This window comes from Arachis hypogaea, chromosome 12 (genome assembly GCF_003086295.3).
Source record: "Arachis hypogaea cultivar Tifrunner chromosome 12, arahy.Tifrunner.gnm2.J5K5, whole genome shotgun sequence".
NCBI lineage: Eukaryota > Viridiplantae > Streptophyta > Magnoliopsida > Fabales > Fabaceae > Arachis > Arachis hypogaea.
In genome coordinates this window covers 102,678,393-102,696,696 of record NC_092047.1, presented here as the reverse complement: position 1 = coordinate 102,696,696, position 18,304 = coordinate 102,678,393, and the positions used below count along the sequence as shown (strand labels likewise).

General features: G+C 33.7%; 1 protein-coding gene across 1 annotated transcript; it reads right to left on the bottom strand.

Annotated features, from left to right (window-relative positions):
• Positions 1-13,976: 13,976 nt before the first annotated feature.
• On the bottom strand, positions 13,977-15,915 carry LOC140176826 (uncharacterized). The gene is made up of 4 exons (XM_072208380.1): positions 15,869-15,915; positions 15,572-15,635; positions 14,571-14,833; positions 13,977-14,349 (listed from the first exon to the last, which is right to left on the bottom strand). Exons 1-4 carry the CDS (start codon positions 15,913-15,915, stop codon positions 13,977-13,979), a joined length of 747 nt encoding a protein of 248 aa, XP_072064481.1.
• Between the last annotated feature and the right edge of the window lie 2,389 nt (positions 15,916-18,304).

The window sequence follows — 18,304 nt, the reverse complement described above, 5'->3', positions numbered from 1 at the left end:
TAACTGGTGATGGTTTTATTTATGATTATGATTCTGATTCGTTGGAGAGTTAGAAAGTTGGGAGGCATGAGGAAAATGAATTAGATTTAGCATTCCCTTATGACAATTGCCTATTTATGGATTAGCGAGAACATAGGATGAATATTTGGTAAAAGGAAGTTTAGGATGCTTAGTGAGTTTTTATTACAATGCATTGTATTTATTTGGCACTTTTATCGTACTGGGAACCCATGGGTCGGGGTTCTCATTCCGTATATATCTCTTGTTTTTTCAGATACAGGTCCAGGTGCTCAGAAGTGAGCTATGGTTCATCTGAGAGACGGCGAAGATCTTTATATTCTCTACTTTATATTTTACTTAGAATCTCTCCATCTTTATTTTGAAAAGCTTATATTATGTATTGAATCTTTTTGAAAACTTGCCTATAGAGGCCCTTGTGCATCTTTTGGGAGAGATTAGGAGATACTATTGTCAACTACTGTTATACTGTACCATATCCGGCCTAAACTTCACGGGTCGCGGCTAGTCGCCATTTACTTATGTTATATATCTATATACTGTCCTTCTCTTATTCTCCTTAATGCCTTTAACTGTACATCGCTTTTGACTTCACGCTTTATCTTCTAGTTGTCGATGCGTGAGTGATATGACTTCGCGATTTTATATTTACTCTTTTCAGGCTTCTCGATTAATACTCCTTTCAATTATACTTATAAATTATGTATTAAAAATCCACCTTGAGAGTCGTACCACCTTATTATCATTGACTTATGACTCGAACATAAGGATTTGAATATTAGGGTGTTACAAAATAGGTCATTAGAAAATATGTAGGATAAATTTTGATTGAGTGATCAGTTCATTCGTCCACTTAAACAAGTATCAGGGGTTAAATTTTTTTTTTTGTGTATGCAACAATCGATTGACCAACAACAGACCCCTAAATGAAGTTTAAATCCTTCTCGTTAGACATTAATGGTAAACGGCTGAAAAAATAAAAGGTCAAACATAAACCCAATAATACGACCAACATAAGAAGTCTTATTCAATAGGTCATTAGAAAATGAGTGAATACCCAACTCGGTCCTTAATAATTTTTTCGAATGGACTACGAAGCCCCCAAACAAAAAGAATATCCTTTTCGGTCCCAAATCTTTATTTTTATAAGACTGATTAGCCCCTATGTCAATGATAAAAAATATTGACAGAGGGGCTAATCAGTCTCATAAAAGTAAAGATCAGGAGTTGGAAAGGATTTTTTTGTTGTTGTTAAGGGCCTCATTGTCTTTCGAGGCAATTCTCAGGAGCTGTTTAGGATTTTTTTTTCTAGAAAGATTAGGGTGTCAACCAACTTGGATTGGTCGAGTGGTCAGCTTATTCATCTGCTTAAAATATAACTTATTGGCTAGCGATAGTCCTTTAAATGGAATTCAGATTTGCAACGGATTAATTCTTGACCTGTCAAATTTAGAGATATTGTGAGCAACAAAAAAAAAAATAGAATACACTTAATTTACGTTTTTATTTTCTATTTTTTAATATTTTTTGTTTTTAAAATTTTGTAAAAGAAAAAAAAATAAAGCGAAATTCGCTTAGTATTTCCTAGTTAAAAATGATCAAATTCTTTAAGAGTGAAAAGATTAATAAAATAAAAAATTAAATATTTAATTATAGTTAATTAATATAGTGAAATTTAAATTAAAAATTTAATTATGGTTAATCTTTCATTTTGTCAATTTCATTTTAAAAAATTTTTTTCGTTAAAAGGTTAACTACCAATTCAATACTAAAATATATATTTAATATCTAGTTCTTTTTGCCGTATTTTTAAATCTTTTGCGACACTCATTTGTCGTTAGCGTCTTTTAAAATTCGTTTTGTCATCGATACAAACTTTCAAATATTATTTTAGTGATTTACTCTTCGTTAAAAAGACCAAACATTTCATAATAAATAAATAATAAAATTAAAACTCTATATCCAATACCTAATTCTTTATTGGTTTCACCTAATTCCTATGGTTATTACCTAATTAATGGTATAATCGTGACGGAATTAGCCGCCTTGGAAAAACCATACCATGAATTTGATTTTTATCATATCCTTTCCCTTTCCCCCTTCTACCAACCTGAATTCTCGTACAAAAGCAAAAGGGAAAATTATATTTAGAAATATAAAAATACAATATGCACTCACTACTAAAAAATGATTTAATAAAAATAAATTTACAGATAAATTTAGTCTATATTACAGACAAATTTTTAGTTATCGACGAAATTATTCTGAAACTTATGCATGAGAAGACAAAATACCGTTTGCATTCTCAAGATGTTCCATATGGTTCTGCATTTTTCTGATAGTGGCTAATCTAATTCTTTAAGACTCTATACAGAGAGTCTGTTCATGTAAGAAAATACAAAAACATAAATCAAAGACAAGATAAAAGAATTAAAAACATTTGAACATTAAAAAAAGGTGATATATCATACACCAAAAAGAAGGGAAATAATATAAAATTGCTTTTAATTTTTCTTTAGAAAAAAGAAAGAAAGAAAATAAAGATCAACACATTCAAGACCTGAAACAAAACCATTGACAAGCATTAGCAGAACTAGAGATGTTGTATCTTTATTTTTAATGTTTCTGTTCTAGATACCCCAGGACTCATGCTGCCCTTAGGATCTCACTCTAGCACATGTTAAATCACATTTACAAGTATAATAATAGTCACAAAATTAATCTCATTTAGTTGGGGGTATATGTGTGTGATTCAATTGCATATATGAACATAAGTTTATTACAGGAAGCAGTTAAATAAAATACACACTCTAATATTTTTCAAATTGTAATTCTTCTTTTTCTATTAGATCTACTATTATGCTCCCATCTGCTTCCACAACCTCATTAACACACGCTTTTTTTCCTTTCGACATTATTATTATTATTATTATTATTATTATTATTATTATTATTATTATTATTATTCAGTCCACCAACCACCCCCAATTTTAAACAAATACTTCTTTCTCTTCTTCCCAGCCTTCACTTTATATATATATATATAAAGAAATTGTTAATTTATTTTATTATTTAAAATGAAAAGGTAAGGCTGAGTAGTAGTGAGTGAAGAAAACTAAAAAAGAATAATTAGAAAATGATGTGAACAAGTAAGGGTATATGAAGTACCAAAACACCATTGTTAAATGTATCATTCCAAATCAATATCTTGTTTATGAGATTTTTCATCGAACAGCTTACATGCATCATTCGAAATACTTTGATTAAATAAAAAATTCATCACAACAACCAAATAAATCACAAAATCAAAAGCAAATCCTAGCTTAATTCTAAATCGAAAATGAAATCAAGCAGCAATTAAACTAACTGGAAAAAAATATAATAGAAAATTCAAATACTCACCATCGATGTTGGGTTTGAAGAGAAGAAAAAGTCACTGAAGGAGGATTAAAATTTATACTCATAAAAATAGAGTTAGGTTTACCGAGAGTGATGATTGACAACGACGAGAGTGATGGAAGCCCCAAAGGTGTTGATGATGGAAGAATGCGGTGGATGACTGTGGTTATGGAACAGCGGTGATGGAAGAATGTGGCGCTGAGGAGCAAGATTTAGAGTGTGAATGGAGTCTAAAGCTGATTGTGAAACTCGTTTGGAGTGTGGACTGTGGAGCTCAAGGGTATAGAAGTAGAGTTTAGGTTTAAGTCAATATTACCGACGAAAATTTTTAAATTACAGACGGATTTTTCGTCTGTAACCATTTTTCACGAAAAAAAATTAATTTTTCCGACAGAATTATCGACGGATTTTTTTTTCCATCTGTAATTTATGCTAATTTATTTTTTTTGTTTTTTGACAAAAAATTTTTCTGAAATTCCGTCTGTATTTCCGTGGGATAAAATCCGTCGAAAATATCCGTCTATAATAACTAATTTTCTAGTAGTGACTCTAAATAAATCAATCACTAAATCAGTCATTATATATATATATATATATATATATATATATATATATATATATAGTATTTGTATTTTATAAATTTAACACTAAATATTGATATAAATATTACCCTACAAACTCTCTAACTGGTCTCTAGCTACTATATTTTTTGAAATTTTGCTAATCAGATAGTTAAATGCTACAAATAGATAATACCTTAGCTTGTGCAAATATTTATATGTGACTTTTGAGAATACACTCTAAAATCCTAACTTGAAAATGCACTTTTAAGAAAAATTAGTGCGGAAAAAAATTGCAATAGTATATGCAGAAATTAAAAGCAATAGAAAGGGAATGAAAATGTGAAACACGCAAGTTTTTTGGATCATTATCATCAGTGTAAGGAAAATGAAAATGACCGCACTTGAAAATAAAGTTTTTTGCTTTCTCGGGAGAAATTGAAATATTTGTAACTAATTGAATATAATATTTGTATCCTTTAGCTTCATCCTACCATAGTGGAAGAAGAATAACTGTTAGCTAGATTTTCTCATTAAAAAAAAAACTTGTCACTTAGTTACTTATATATTATAAAAATTAAAGAAATTAGATATTTGAAGGACTTGAATTCAGATATTTTAAAATCAAGTGATGGCAACGGGACAGAAAATCAAACTTCTGGAGAAAGCTTCTTTTTGAAGAGTATGGTTCAAGATTTTTCCAAAGATTCTTTTATTTTGAATAATAATGATATAAAAATAAAAAAGAAAATTCCATATAACACAGGTGACATTTTGGGGTGAATTCAATTGTTGTGACATTCGACATAAATGGGAATGGTGATAATAAAACCAAACTATAAAAGTCCGAGTCATATATTAGGATAAAAAGAAAAAATAAAGCTATGATGATAAGTTGCATATACATGAATGTAATGTAATTAATGTGGAAAATATGTAAGTAGGGTAGGAGAAAAGTAGGGACCAGCTATATAGCATAGTCCAAAACATGCATTTTATTAAATGCATCTATGCTATTTATCTTAGTCTTCTGTAACAGACCCGGACACCCGGTAGTTAATAATTAAATAATTAATAATAATAATCTAGAAAATTGGATTCATATGTCTGTTTTGTGTCACATTCAGTGGTTCCCTTTTTTTTTTTTCATTTGGACTGCATCAAGCCAGGGGCATTGTATCAACCTTTCAAGTCTTTGTCATACACCAAAAAATTCCCCCTCTATCCTTCCAATTTCTGGTCAAATTGAAATTAATTAAAAAATAACACTAGAGTCATAGAGTGATTGGTATGGTAGGGTATGGTATGGTATGGTGAACTTTGTTAGTTATGGTGCACCATGAACCTTGAATTTGATGTAAAAATTATAGGAAAATTTTTAAATGTTCTTAAAATATCGGTGTTTTAGTAATTTTAACCGTTGATTTTAATTAATGTACATTATATATATTTTTTGTAATTGAAATCAACGGCTAAAACTATTAGAAATTCTTCCAAAATTATATATTATGTACTGTAGTATTTTTTTTCAAAAAAAAAAAATTACTACAAAAGTTTAAGAAATATAATAATAAATTTTTGTTACCAAAATTTAAATCTGTAGGTGTTTACTTGTTAACACTATTTTTTAATTTTAAAATAATAAATAAATATATGAAATTAGCAGATATTTCAAAAATGAAAAAATTAGTCTTAATTATCACCATAGAGATAAATTTTAATAGCTTTAAAATATAATTATTGGGGATTTATTTATGAATAGATGGTCTAAATGTTAATAATTATATGACAAAAAATACGGAACATACAAGGCACACGCCCTAAAAATGATACTAATTGTCAATTAATCAGACATTTTTAATTCTCTTTTGTTCTTTTAGTGGCATTTTCTTTTAGAACTGAGATGCTGGAACAATTATTGGGCCCAATTAGATTTTTCATATTAAAATTGTCACCTCTTGGGGATGCACCATTCTATGTCGTTTATTTCTAATTAGGATTAGGGTCAGGATGCATGAATGATATAAATTGGATAAACTTTTGATTGTGTACTTGAAGAAAAATTAAAGATCTGTCTAATCGACTAAGTTGTCATTATATATAAGAATAATCTAGATTTTTTTTTTGTTTTAATTCAAAGACCACATGACGAATATGTGTCGATTGATTAGAGGATGAATAAAAAGGAATATAACTTTAATCTTTCAAAGCACTGTGCCTGTTGTGAATGGACTCAACTATGTTAATCATGGAATAATAATTGTTAACATATGGATAATTTCATTTGCAGGTTTTAGAGTGAAAATGATCTTTAACTCTCTCCATTCTGTTAATGCTGTAGATTTAATACCACCAGAAACTCGTGCAGTTTTAGATTCGAATTTTAGTGAAACTTTGGATTCAAGAAGATGATTACCCAACTTGTTATCATTGATGACAGGAAGAGTTAGATGCTACTAAATTTTAAAATTATTTTCATTTAGTTTATCAATGGTGGGAGCAGGAAAAATAAAATTTAAAAAGGATGAAGAGAAGAGAACTAATTAATGCGCTATGGATCTTAAACCTAAACTCTATATACTATGAGAAAGTTTGCAAGAGAATGAAAAATTGAAAAAGTAAATTGAATTCTATTGTTGCAGTAGTGAATTACTTCCCCTTGAAGTATATATATATATATATATATATATATTTTGTGAAAATATCGGTCATATTTTATTTTTATATAATTTAAAAAATTATAATACATCAATAACAAATTAATGAAATTATGTTGCTATTATAATAATATAAAATATTTTTGTGTTTTACACAAAAATGCTAAATATATAAAAAATTTAACTTCTTAGAAGTAGTAAGGTTTAATTAAGTTTTTTTTAAATAAATAGTTTAAAATAATAAATATTTATATTAAAAGTAACTTATAAATAAATTATTTTATATTTAATTTTTTAATTTTAAAAATATTTATTTTAAAAAAATGTGATAAAAAAATTTTATTATAAATTTTTTTTTTAAATTTTTTGATAAATACTTAAATAATTTTTTAAAAAATTATAATTTAATTTTAAAAATTATACTAAATATTAATATTATATTTTTTTTATAAATTAAAAATTTATTGATAAATCTATCGAAACAGAATCTAAGTACTTTATCTTGAATATTGTTGCCTTAGTCATCTCGAAATCAGTGCCCTGAGGGAATCGTTATTTGATTCATGTTCCTTATAGGTGGAGGTTGATTGAAACAATTAGAAGGAGTTAAAAACTTAAAATAGCTCACGGCTCTACTAAAATTATAGCTACTAGCTGGGTAGACTAGGTTCAGCCGTTCAAATTCAAACTCCATGATTAAGAAAAGGATAATGTTATTTGTACAAAGAAAACTTCTGTACGATGGATAATGTTATAATCTTAATCCAATGCCGCGTATTTTTTATTAACATATAATTTCGCGTGTTTCCTATTACAAAGTTATCCATTACCGGCTGTTCGTACTGATTGGCCGATTAACGATGAAATCATCAGTAAAAAGAAGTGGGCGTTTGAAAATTAGAGAATTTTTTTCCTTTTTTTTCCCCCTCAAAGAGCTACTTTATTGACAGGCAGATCATCAGTAAGTTTTAACGCAAAATGACATTGTATGCAACGGGCCAATGAATTTATCGGGTAAAAAATTTTGATATGAAAATAAAATGAGTGATATACTTTAACATGATAATTTTTGGTATTTTTTAAAATTGTGGGAGTACACAAATCAGACCCTCCGATTTGTGTTTAAAAAGTTAAAAAAATTCAGAGTACACAAATCGGAGGGTCCGATTTGTGTTAAAAAATTTGAAAAAATTCAGAGTACACAAATTGGACCATGCGAGTTGTTTGATTTTAAAATTTTGCTTAACAAAACGCATGGTCCGACTTGTGGTTAGACAAATATGAATTTCGGAAGCTAGAAAACGGACTCTCCGAGTTGTTTGTTGTTATCAATTTTTTTATAAAAGGAAGAACTCGCATGGTCCGAGTTCTATTCACTGACACCACATGGCTGTGAAGTACTGTATTCCCCACATCTGAGTCCAACACCATTTTTTCATCCATATTCAAATTAAAAAGTGTGAATTTACCATCGTTAAATTTATGGCTAAGTCTATGGTGCAGAAAGAAAATTTCTTTTACATTTATAAATTTATGTTGTCTCAATAAATGATTGATAAGTGTCTTTAAAAAAAATAAGGTATGTCTTTTTACAGGTGAAATGTAATTTTATAAGATTTTTTTTTGTTATAAGTGAAAATTTTAATAGTTAAATTGATTAATAAGATGATTAATTATTTTAACATAATAGTAGACTTTGTGTACTAATTTTTTTCGTATTTAGATTATTTTACAATGAGGAACACAAAATAAAAATTTGAGCTTTTGAAAAATCCAATACCATTAAATGAAACGTGAAATATACGCGTCCAACACACACGAAACGTTTCTTCTCTTTTCCATCATGCTTCTTCTTCTTCTTCTTTTTCTTCTTCTCACGCTCGTTTACGCGTCTTCTTCTTCGCCTTCTTATTCGCGTTTCTCCTTCTCCTCCTTTTCCTCCTTTTTCGCGTTCCTTCTTCTTCACGTGTTTTCTCCTTATCGTCATTCTTTTGTTGTTGTTGCTGCTGTATTTTTTTGTTTTTTCCTCCTTCTCTCTCTGGTGAAGAAGCAGTAGAAGGTGAAGAATAAGAGTTTTGAATAGTGCAGAATGAACCGAACGCAGTACTCGTGGTGAACCGAACACAGTACTCATGGTGAACCGAACATAGTATTCATGGTGAACCGAACACAATACAACTGTATAGTACTGAGTGAATGAAACATAATCCATTATATAAAATCAAATTCAAACAGCTTTCTGCAGAATGAACTGAACACAGTACTCGTGATGAACCGAACACAGTACTCATGGTGAATCGAACATAGTACTCATGGTGAACCGAACACAATACAATTGTATAGTACTGAGTGAACGAAACATAATCCATTATATAAAATCAAGATGGTGAACCAAACAATGCTTCTTTCAAATACAATTGTATAGTACTCATGGTGAACCAAACAATGCTTCTTTCAAATGTATATATGTCAATATTAATGTATATATCTATTCTTAATATCAACGTATGTATAAATTGTTAATATTTATATTTGATTCAAGATGGATTACTCATCTGAGATGTTAATTTATATATATGTTGGAACTGTCTGACTGCTGTTTTATTCCAGGCTCTCAGTGATTGCAATAACTGTATTTACCAATACATTCGAACTCCAAAAGAACATAGTGAACCGAAATTAATACACTGGACGAACCGAAAGGTAAAAACACACTGAACCCCTAAACCATAAATCCTAAACACTAAAACTAGAACCCTGAACACTGAACCCTGAACCCATAAACCCTAAATCCCTAAAACCTAAACCCTAAACCCTACACCCTAAAATCTAAACCCTAAACCCTAAACCCTGAACCCGAACCCTGAACCCGAACCCTAAACTCTGAACTCTGAACCTTGAACGCTAAACCCTAAACCCTAAACCCTGAACCCGAACCCTGAACACTGAACTCTGAACCCTGAATGCTAAACCCTCATGGTGAACTGAACATAGTACTCATGGTGAACCGAAATCTTAGTTATGGTGAACCGAAATCTTAATTATGGTGAACCGAATAGACATAATACTATTTATTCTTAGATAAAATTTACATGCTTATTACTTGCTATTTGAATTTAATCTAATTTATTTTTTATAATAAATTTTAAATATTTAAAAATTATTTATTTTATATTTTTAAATTAAATATTAATTATGGTGAAACAATTTTATGGTGAACCAAAATCTTAATTATGGTGAACCGAAATCTTAATTACAGTGAAAAATTATATAGTGCTTAGGGAAGAAAACAGAACATATTGGTCTAATTTTTGTTAGACTCCTTTCTGCGGACCGAACCGAAAACATCAACGTGATGAACTACCTCTTTAGTACTTACCGAATCGAAAAGTTACTCACATATATTGAGAGTTACTCACAGTTACTGACACTCACAGTTACTCACAGTTACATATTATCAATTCAATTCAATTTAATTCAGATGTAGATCACCTCAGTCCATTCAATTCACTTCAAATAAAATTAACAATTTTATTCCATTAAATTCGATTCAGAATTCAATAATCCAAACATCATCAAATTGATGCGTTTCAGAAGAATCATCAAAATCACACTCATTCAACTGATTTGAAGTTGATTCATTCATTGTTTCAATTCAAAAGTGCATATCGAAGAAGAAAATGAAGAAGAAGATGAACGACGAAGATAATTGCGTTGAATCAATCTAGATCTATAATGGAGAGAAGAAAAACGCGAAAGAAGAGAATAACAAATTTAATTAGGTAGAAGAAGAAGAAGAAGAAGAAGAAGAAGAAGAAGAAGAAGAAGAAGAAGAAGAAGAAGAAGAAGAAGAAGAAGAAGAAGAAGAAGAAAGAGTAATTTTGATTACCTTGGATTTTACAAATTTGAAAAAAAACTGAATACTAATTTTGATTAGCTACCATTCGTCTAACTTTATTATAAAATAAATTTAAAGAATCAATTTTTCTTTGAAACAAATTATAGAGAAAAAATTAATTGTTTTACTATTTGTTCTTGTCCGAGTAGAGTGGCCGAGTTATAGAGCCTTTCTTCTGTCCTCGTGGGATGATAGTTGATCTATACGTTGGTCAGAATGAACACCAAGGGGAGGAGTACCTGTAAAAAGTACTCTAACACTCAAGTCAGTATTCAAGAATATAAGAAAATTAATAAAGACTGATCGTGTCTTGCTTTTTTCTTGATGCCCCCTTTATGCTTTTCTCGGCTTTGTTTTCATACAGGGTGAAGTAATTCTCGGTTAGTATTTTTTCTGCTTCTTTCAAAAAGGAAGATACTGCTTTGAATGTTTGTTGATTGCTGCCGTGATATTCTCGCTTTAACTCTTCTAACTCCAAGCTTGTTATGCTTATGGCCGAGATTTTAGGGCTAATGGCCGATCTATAACGTCCATATCACACTCCCCAAGCTTGACTTGCCTATAAGGAGGCAGGTTGAGCTTTTGTTTACCTCGGCCATTGCGATGTTAGGTGAGGACATAAGCCCCCAACCGAAACATGTTCTGCTTGATAAAAAGGAAAGTTTTTTTAAAGAATTAATAATATTTGTAAAGAAAAAATTTTCATATGCTATCATAAATGGACGTGACGTTTGGCCTATTATTCGAGTTCTCCTTATCCGTTAGATCTGAGGGGGTTTTATGACTTGTAGATCAACGATTCAGTTTGCTAGGAAGTATAACTGTTTGTATTACTTAGTTGATGTCTTAATTATACCTCATTTCCCAATTTTTCAAATCGTGTTGGGGATTTTATCTGTGTTGGTGGAACATGAGTCAAAAAGGTTAGTTCCTTTTCTTCTCTGTTTGATTGTACTTCTTACTTTGCCTTTAATCTGAAAAGGATAAAAATGAAAAAAATGAAAGTGATAGTGAACAGTGAAGACCCTTATGGGTGGGTAGATGCTGATGTAAAGAATCGAGCATCTTTGTTTAAGTATGTTGAGTCCATTCAAAAGCTAGGTATAGATGTGTGGGTGCCCGATAGTAATGTGAGGTTAGAGTTTTTGCCATGCAATGATGGTGATCGTGTCTGTGAGAAATGCGATGCTTGGGGTTACTTTTATTTATATAGGTACTTGTTGACAGAACTAGGTGTGAGGATACCCTTTATTGACTTTAAGTGTGGGGTCTTATATTGGTTGAACTGTGCCCCATCACAGTTGCATCCTAACTCATGGGGCTTCGTTAGGGCGTTTGAGAACCTAATGGAATATCTAGAGCACCCTCCTTCTTTGAGGTTGTTCTTTTCTCTTTTTCAGGCGAAGGGTATTAGGAGAGGTTTGGACCAATTTGAGTAGCTACCCTGGCCGCTCAATCTTTGGTTTGTACAAGTCTTCCTTCAAAGAATTCAAAGTTATGTATGTGAAGGTTTGTAGTAAGGAAGAGGATTTTCCTTTCTATTTATACAAGGTGTTAATGGAAAGGTTTCCACTTTATTGGTCACCCGAGCCCAACCAAGTGTTAGATGTAGAGGATAGGTTTGAGGATGATGATCTGATTTTGGAATTCCTTGTTCGTGGGGTGTCTCAAAATGAGCTATTGCCAGTTTCTGAACTTTTGAAATAGGGTACAGACACCCAAGGGATGTTGGACTATATAGGTAATATTTGTGTTAATTGATGCTTATGTATGTTGGATATGTTGATTTTTAACGCATTCTTCTTTGGGGTTTGCTCAGGTGAAAAAACGCCGACCATCACCACTGCTGGTTTGAAGGCCTTTTTTAGTCAGTAGAAAAAAAGGAAAGGGAGGGATCGACAACAGGGTAGCAAAGGATGGTGGGGCTGATGCCGCTCAGTTCGAGCTGAAGATGACAGGTAAGCAAAGGCGAGGTGAGGGTGTTGTGAAACCTAAAGAGCCAAAGTTGGTGGAGATAAAGAATGATGATAACGTTAATCTGGACGTGGTTAAAGCTTATTATGATAGTAAGAGGAGGTTGCATATTCCTCGTGCTGATGATGGCATGAGGTCTCTTTGGTCGAAGATGTTTCCTTACGCAACTCTTGCCGATCAGTTCGGCCAACTTGCAGATGATGTGAAGTTGGTGAATGATGTTGGTCGACTAGGTACTAGCCGTTTTCTTCATGTACTTTTTCTAAGGTTTATTTTGTTGTCTTTTGTTTTTTGTCTCGATTCAGACTTTATATCCATTGTTTTGGTATAGGTTATTGGTGCTTGTTTGGTGGCCATTGGCCAAACTCAGGAGCTGGGATTTGAAAAAGAGGAACGAAAACTACAATCAGTTGAAGAGTTGACGAAATCGGTTAAGGTCAAAGAGTCAGAAATTAATTTACTATCTTTTTCTCTGAGGGCCAAAGAAATTGAGGTGACGTCTCTCAAAGAGCACGATAGACTGGCAGAAGTTAAGGTTGAGGCTATGAAGTTGGAAAATGAGAAGCTGTCTGCTTGGGTGAAGGAGCTGGAAGACGAGCTGTATGCTGTGTTTTGTCAGGGCTTTGATCGAGCCATGTCACACGTTCGAGCACTGTTTCCCGAGGCGGATGTGAATAAAATGGACATTACTAAAGTTGTTATCGAAGGACAACTTGTTGATGATGAAGTTCCTGTGGAGAAGAACTCTGGTTGCTTGAATATGGGAGATAAGAAAGATTAATGACTTCGCTTTTTGTACTTTGCTTTTTGTATTTTGTATGGATAATTTGGGCCGATGTTTTGGTTATCGGTATAGATTGTGGTCCGAGTATAAAGCTCGGTTAGACTTTGTTATGCTATGTTAACAGTAAAAAATAGTAGTTGCTTGTTTGCATGATTTGGAAATAGTAGTTTCATTGAATTTTTGTCAATGTACAAATGCTTTTTAGGCATCCGGCCTCATAAAACCTTTCCCAAGAAAAACCCAATGAAGGGAAAAATTTAGGATTAGGAAAAAGAGTACCTTCATTTGCTGTTAATAGAAGTATTATCTTCGATACAACTTTAAAGATGATACATTCTATGTGCCAGGAATTTCCTTCCCATTTAGTTGTTGAAGCTTGTAAGCACCTTTTCCAAGTATTGTTGTCACTGGAAATGGTCCTTCCCATGCGACTGCAAGCTTTCCATGTTGTGGCGGCTTGCATGCATCCTCTATTCGTTGGAGGATGAGGTCTCCTACTTGAAATGTCCGTTGAATGACTTTTTTATTGTATTGCCGTTGAGTTAGTTGTTGTATTGCCTTTTGTCTCAAATTTGCTTTTTCTCGGACCTCCGCTTCCATGTCGAGCTCTGCTTCCCATGCTTCATTGTTTGATGCATCTTTGTGTAGCTCGACTCTTAATGTTGGATGTCCTATTTTGACTGGGATTACTGCCTCGGCTCCATACACCAATCTGAAGGGTGTTTCTTCTGTAGTGGAGTGGAGATGGTGGTGTTATAGCTCCAAAGGACTTCTAGAACTAGCTCGGCCCATTGTCCTTTGGCCTTGTCAAGCTTCTTTTTTATTGCCTGTAACATAACTTGGTTTGCTGCCTCTGGTTTGCCATTTGTTTGAGGATGTTCAACCAAGCTGAAATGGTGTTTAATATTAAAGTTTTGTAGAAAAAGAGCAACCTTTTTGTCAGTGAATTGTCTCCCGTTATCGGAAATAATCTCACCAGGCATTCCAAATCGACATATGATCTTTTTCATAGGAACAGTTATACCTTTTCTGCTGTTATCCAAGCTAATGGCTGTGCCTCTATCCATTTGAAAAAGCAATCAATTGAAACTAAAAGAAATTTTACCTGTCTTGGTGCAATGGAAAAAGGTCCAAGGATGTGTAACCCTATAGAAAGGCCAACTTGCCTCGGTAGAGTGTAAGAACTCGGCTGGGGAGTGTATTATGGCTGCATGTCTTTGACATTTGTCACATTGTCCGACCTTTCACATACAGTCTGCCTTAGTGTCGGCCAGTAATACCTTGCTTGTAATATTTTAGTTGCGAGGCTGCATCCTCCAGTGCGATTTTCGTAGATCCCCTCATGGATTTTGTTCATAATGAGCTGTGCATTGTCGTTGTGTAGACATCGTAGCAAGGGTTGAGAAAATGCTCGTTTGAATAGCTCGGTTCCCACAATAGTGTAAAAGCTTGCCTTGCACTGAAATGATCTTGGGTTTGTAGTATAGTTCGGTATGGTTCTGTCCCTGATGTATTTGATGAAAGGTATCCTCCAATCTTCATCCTGTGATGTACTTAACACACATGCTATAATGATACTAGGATTATCTAATGTAAGTTGTGTTAGAATTGGTACATATGTGTGCTTCCTAGTTGTTGCTAGTTTAGATAAGCTATCAGCCCTAGTGTTATGTTCTCGGTGAATATGAAAGATTTCAAAGAATTAAAATATTGAAATAAGGTCCTGAGCTATGAGCCAATATTACTCAAGCAGAGGATCTCTTACCTGGAACGTACTATTGACTTGCTAGACGGCTAAAAGGAAGTCACAATAAACTTTGATTTTTGTTACTTGAAGGTCAATGTCCAATCTGAGCCTGACAATTATGGCTTCATATTCTGCCTGGTTATTACTCGCTGTGAATGAGAATTTTTATGATTGTTTGATGGCAGTGTCCACTCCATCTTTGAGCAATATTCCTACACCGCCGCCTTCATTATTGGTGGCCCCATCCACATGTATTGTCCAAACATGAATTCTGTCTTCTGTTTCTAGGCTTGCGAATCCGAAATGAAGTCGGCCAATACTTGAGATTTTAAGGCCGGTTTTGCTTGATATTGTATATCGAACTCAGAAAGTTCTATTGACCATCAAATTAGTGTTCTTGCCATGTCTGGTTTTGTTAAGATTTGACGAAGTGGTTGGTCTATTCGAACTATTATTGTGTTGCTTTGGAAGTAATGACGCAATCACCGAGCATTGGTTATCAATGCTAGTGCCATTTGCTCGATTTTAGGATACCTTTGCTCGATTAGGGTGAGAATTTTGCTGACAAAGTAAACTGGTCGCTGTATCTTTCTTATTTCTGTAACAAGAGCTGAACTTATAGCATGGTTGAAGACAGATAAATATAAGTAAAGTGATTTACTGATCTCTGGTTTCTGAAGTATCGGGGGTGTTGCTAGTAAGGCCTTTAATTGTTTGAAGGACTCCTCACACTATTCATTCCAATGCAACTTGTTCCCTTTCCCTAATGTTCGGAAAAGGTTGTGTGATCGGTTGGCTATTGCTGGCAGGAAGCGCGACAAAGCTACTAACCTGCCTGTGAGTTGCTGCACCTCTTTTGCTGTTGTAGGGCTCGACATTTGTAGAATAACTTTACATTTTTCCAGATTTGCTTCTATACCTCAGTTAGTTAGGAGAAAACCGAGGAATTTTCCTCCTTGGACTCCAAAGGAACATTTTTCAAGATTTAGTCTCATATTGTACTTTCGTATCTGTGCAAATATCTCGGCCAGGTCTGATTGGTGTGAGCCACCTTTGGGTGTTTTGCCAACCATGTCATCGACGTATACCTCCATGATCTAACCTATTTATTTGTGGAAGACTTTGTCCATTAGCCGTTGACATGTTGCACTTGTGTTCTTAAGACCAAATGGTATTACTTTGTAACAAAAGTTTCCAAACTCAGTGATAAATGCAGTTTTATCCTGGTCGGTTGGGTGCATTAGGATCTGATTCTATCCAAAGTATGCATCCATAAAACTCAAGCTATCGAAACCAGATGCACTATCCACCAGTTTGTCAATGCAACGTAGTGGGTATGCATCTTTAGAGCATGCTTTGTTAAGATTAGTAAAATCAACGCACATGCGCTATTTACCTGAATTTTTTCTTACCATTACCACGTTAGATAGCCATGTGGTGAATCTGATCTCTTTGATGAACCCTATTGTTAGCAGCTTCTTGGTTTCTTCTATAGATCCTGCTTGTTTTTCTTTTCCCATGTTGCGTTTCTTCTGTGCTATAGTTCGGACATTGAGGTCGATTGCAAGTCTATGACTTCTGGGTCAATTTCCGACATATCTGCTGTTGTCCATGTGAAGAGGTCGGCATTTTATTGTAGTAGAGATATTATCTATTCCTGTTCATCTACAGAAAGAGCATTTCCAATATATTTGTAACAGTTTGGTTTGTCAGTTAGAGATACCTTTCTTAAGTTGCCTGTTGGTAATGGTTGTTCCTGGAGGTCAGCTCTGGGGTCCAACTCTGACAGCAATGATTGTTCTTCGGTAACGTGAACAGCCTGAACTTGTTCAGAATCTGTTGCTTATTGGGTCGTTGTTTGAGGCTTGTATTATGGCATTGTCTAGACTCTGTGATAGGCGTGTATTGTGGCAACCCTCTCATCCTCAGTTTGAAACTTGACACACAAGTGAACGGTGGATACTATTGCTCCAAAAGAGTTTATAGACAGTCTGTCGAGGATGATATTATAAAGGTTGGTGCAGTTGACAATTTGATATTGGATGTCAAACGTTCTGGAACGAGGATGCTCTCCCAATGTCATCTTTATCCATATAGATCCAAGGATTGGCACACGTTCCCCTGAGAATCCTACCAGCTCACTAGAGGATGGTTTCATTGCTTTGTCGCATAGCTTCATTTTCTAAAAAATAGAGTAAAATAATATGTCAACGCTACTACCGGGATCTAATAAAACTTTTCTTACCAGTAGGTCACCAGCCTGAACCGAGATGACGACTGGGTCATCTAGGTTAGGATTTGGTGAAGTAAGGTCGGAATTTGTGAAGGTTATGAATGTTGTGTCACAGCCTGGTTTGCTCATTATTTCTGTGTTTTCTACCATTAGCATTTCTCAGTAGCCTTTCTTTCTTGCCGAGTTGGTCGTGCCTCCTCCCGCGAATCCTCTGAATATGCAATCTATTATCCTTCGTGGTTGTGAAGGAGGGTTTGAGGTCGGCCATTTGCTTTCGTCTTTAGTGTTATTTGGCTGAGTATATGTTTCTAGTTGGGTGCTTTCTTCTCTTCTGATGCGTCCGTCGACGTATTTGTCTAGTAACCCTTAGTGAGCAAACCTTTCAAGCAAATCTTTTGCCACCATGCATTCATCCATGGTGTGTCCAAATTTTTGTGATGCTTATCTTCGTCCTTGTGGGGTTGTTGCTGTTTTTTTGCTTTTCGAGCCTCCCAGAGTTCTTTAATTTCAATCAGTCATGCCGCCTTCTCTCTTAACTCGGCTAGAGTCTTTTTGGCTACAGCAATAGTTTCTTGAAATTTTTCTGGTCTCAAACCACTCTTTAAAATGTGCAGGTATATGTCAGGGTTGAGATCTGGTATTGTCATAGTTGCCTTGGCGAACCTAGTCATGTAATCTTTAATACTTTCGTGATGGCCTTGTTTGATAATATTGAGGTAATCGGAGCTGTGCACTTAAATCTTGGAAGCGGCAAAGTAGTTTGTGAAGACTTGGGCAAACTCCTCGAAAATTGAAATTGACCTTGTAGGAAAATTGAAAAACCATAAAAGAGTGTATCTGTCTAAAAAAGTTGGAAATGATTTGCAGAGTATAGGGTCAGAATCGTCGTTTAAAGACATCATAGATTGAAATTTAGTAACATAAATGTTTGGGTCACCAATTCCCTCATATGGAGCTAGCATTGTTGGAAGAGTGAATCCCTTCGGCATTTGGAATTTCATTATCGCTTCTGAGAAGGGATTGGATATCGTCAG